Source organism: Capsicum annuum, unplaced genomic scaffold (assembly GCF_002878395.1).
Source record: "Capsicum annuum cultivar UCD-10X-F1 unplaced genomic scaffold, UCD10Xv1.1 ctg80657, whole genome shotgun sequence".
Lineage (NCBI taxonomy): Eukaryota > Viridiplantae > Streptophyta > Magnoliopsida > Solanales > Solanaceae > Capsicum > Capsicum annuum.
The window spans coordinates 1-2,722 of record NW_025891316.1 but is presented as its reverse complement, the minus strand read 5'-3'; the positions used below and the strand labels follow the sequence as shown (position 1 = coordinate 2,722).

At 35.2% G+C, this 2,722-nt stretch overlaps 1 protein-coding gene across 5 annotated transcripts; it reads left to right on the top strand.

The window, feature by feature from the left end:
* Positions 1–6: 6 nt before the first annotated feature.
* LOC124895224 (endoplasmic reticulum oxidoreductin-1-like) lies at positions 7–2,165 on the top strand (the record flags this gene model as incomplete). Of its 5 annotated transcripts, none has more annotated exon segments than XM_047405666.1 (4): positions 7–1,142; positions 1,379–1,615; positions 1,756–1,874; positions 2,032–2,165. In XM_047405666.1, a coding segment is annotated over 1 exon segment (84 nt), but the record flags the coding sequence as incomplete, so codon positions are not given.
* Positions 2,166–2,722: the final 557 nt, after the last annotated feature.

The following is a 2,722-nucleotide window of genomic DNA, read 5'->3' as shown; positions in this document are numbered from 1 at the left end:
CGCTTGCATATTATTTTTTATTGATAAATATAAGAGTTGGTGATTAGTAATAGGTTTTGAAAATAATTGCCGGAGAAAGCTTTGATTGTATCTTAGCCTGGGGGATTTTTTTGGAAAATTGGGTACTTCAGAATCTAAAGGAAGCAAAGTCAAATATAAGTTTAGAGAAGGTAGTGTGATGGTTCACTATGGCTACTTCTCTTCAGTTTCTTCTCCTCTGATTAGCAGTATGGAGTAAGACTGACCATGAACCTTCCGTCATTTTTTGCTTTCTTATCAAGTTCAGCAATAATTTTCCATAGACCACTTATAGATCAAAAGAACCGAGCCTCTATTAAGTAGAATGTTGACTTCCTCTTGAGAACTGTGAATTACAGAGGAGGTAGGAAGTGTTATAATAGGAAGTGTTATAATTTTGACAAAAGAATCTGAGAGAAGTCAAATCAGCCAGTGGTGCTACAAATGGAGAGAACAACGTTAGGAAAAGAAAAAAAATTATGGTATCGAATGATATTCCAAGTGATTCTTTTAAGCTTTATTTTATGAAATGTTTCTTCTGTGCATCCTTGCAGATCTTCTCATAATGAAGTGAAATGAGTGGAGATCTACCCAAAAATATGCATCTTTTAGCATCTTAAGATAGTGATTGAGAAACCAATTGAGTATTTAGAGCTAAATGTACCAATTAGAGTGTAGTTGCATCTGAAAGTGGTGGATCTCAATTCAATTATTATATATGTATTTGGCAAGTTACGCCATTAGATATCAAATATGAGTTTTCAGTTAACTATTATTTTGTACTAAGGAGTCAAAACATTAAACTTAGTTGTGTACTTATTAGAAAAAGTATTTACTTTTATTGTGGTGATATATTAGTAGTTCCATGAACGAGTGTGATCATAGAAAGTAGAGCTTATGTAGATGCATCAACCTGTAAATAGTTCTAAACATACAACATATGTTACAAGGATGTTACATTGACCTATGTTGCTAAAGTGCAAGTTCAGAATTCTCACAGTATTAAATACAATGGTACAGTTCAGGATTTGAAATATATATGGAGAACCGAGGGTCTTCTAAGGTTTTCAGGGGATAGATAGAGGTAGATAACCCTTGGACAAATGATGATGAGACAGATAATGGTAATTCATCTATCTTTCTTGACTTTTGTTTGGTGACTTCACCTACGAACAGCTACTTAAGTATTAGATGAAGCACAACGGAAGTTTGGATTTTATCAATTTGCATTACATTGAAGTTTTTAAACTCAACATCCGTATTGCACTGGGAATTTAACACTGATATAATGCCTTGATTTTTCTACTTCTTGAAGTTTCTCTTTAGATTACTGCTAATTTGTTGAACTTCTTCATTGCAGGTGAGATGACATATGTCAATCTTTTACTGAATCTAGAGCATTATACAGGTTACACTGGTCCCTCATCCAGGCGAATATGGGATGCTGTATATTCAGAGAATTTCCCAAAATTTGATTCAAAGATCCTTTCAATTGGTTGAAGCACTTGTTTTTCGAATCTTCTTATGAGTTGTATTTGTAGAATTACATTCAGAGAGAAACCATTAAAATGTGAAAATACCTTCTTAAGCTAAGCTGGTATGTTGTTGAAGCCTGCTTGTACTCATGCAAACTACTTACCCTTGCGGTGCATTACTGCCTTTGCCAACTATGGTCATGTATTTGAACCCATTATCATTGTGAAGAACTGAACACAGAAGTTACAATTTTGTGGGCAGATGCATCTGGTGAGATTTACCAGGAGAAAAAGGTTTTATACAAGCTAATATCTGGTCTCCACTCATCAATCTCGATACACATAGCTGCTGATGACCTGCTTGATGAAACTACAAACCTGGTCAGTTTGCATTTAATATGTAGCATGTTTCCAGTATTCCTTGCAAAAAAATGGCTTAACAACACTTGCAACAACATACAACAACAGGCGGAACCTGTTGCATACATAAAATAATTCATTATGAAGCGTAAGCTATTATTTTGGAGCACTTTAACAGGAAACCTGGCTACTTTGATGCAATTTTAGTGGGGTACCAATCCAGATCTGATGTATGATCGTGTTCTGCAATATCTTGAACGTGTCAGAAACTTGTATTTTACTTACCTCTTTGTTCTCCGAGCTGTAACAAAAGTGAGTTCTCACTCCATACACCTATATTTTGGTAACTCCTAGAATGTTAAGATTGTATACATTTATTTATTTTGGTTATCTAATGTGCTATACAGGCAAAATATTACTTGGAGCAGGCTGAGTATGATGCTGGTAATCCCGAGGAAGACCTTAAAGCACAGTCCCTTATGCGACAGCTATTATACAACCAGAAACTGCAAGCTGCATGTGCAATTCCGTTTGATGAAGCTAAACTGTGGAAAGGCCAAAGTGGACCTGAGCTAAAGCAGCAAATTCAAAAGCAATTCAGGAATATCAGGTTGCAATATTCATCTTGATTTCGGCCTTTATTTTCTTCCTTTGAAATGATTGACCAGACTGGCTTCAAGCTTGGCTCGATTATCTAATGAACTGTTCTCAAGTTAATTTCGTAAAATTCAGAAAAGAAAGGTCTAAAGGCTATTATCTTGCTTATACATGCTGCACTAATCCCCTTGTGACTGTATTTTGAGTTGACTGCAGCAGTACATTTATACTACAGTCTATTTATTCAATCATACGCATATACATACACAAGA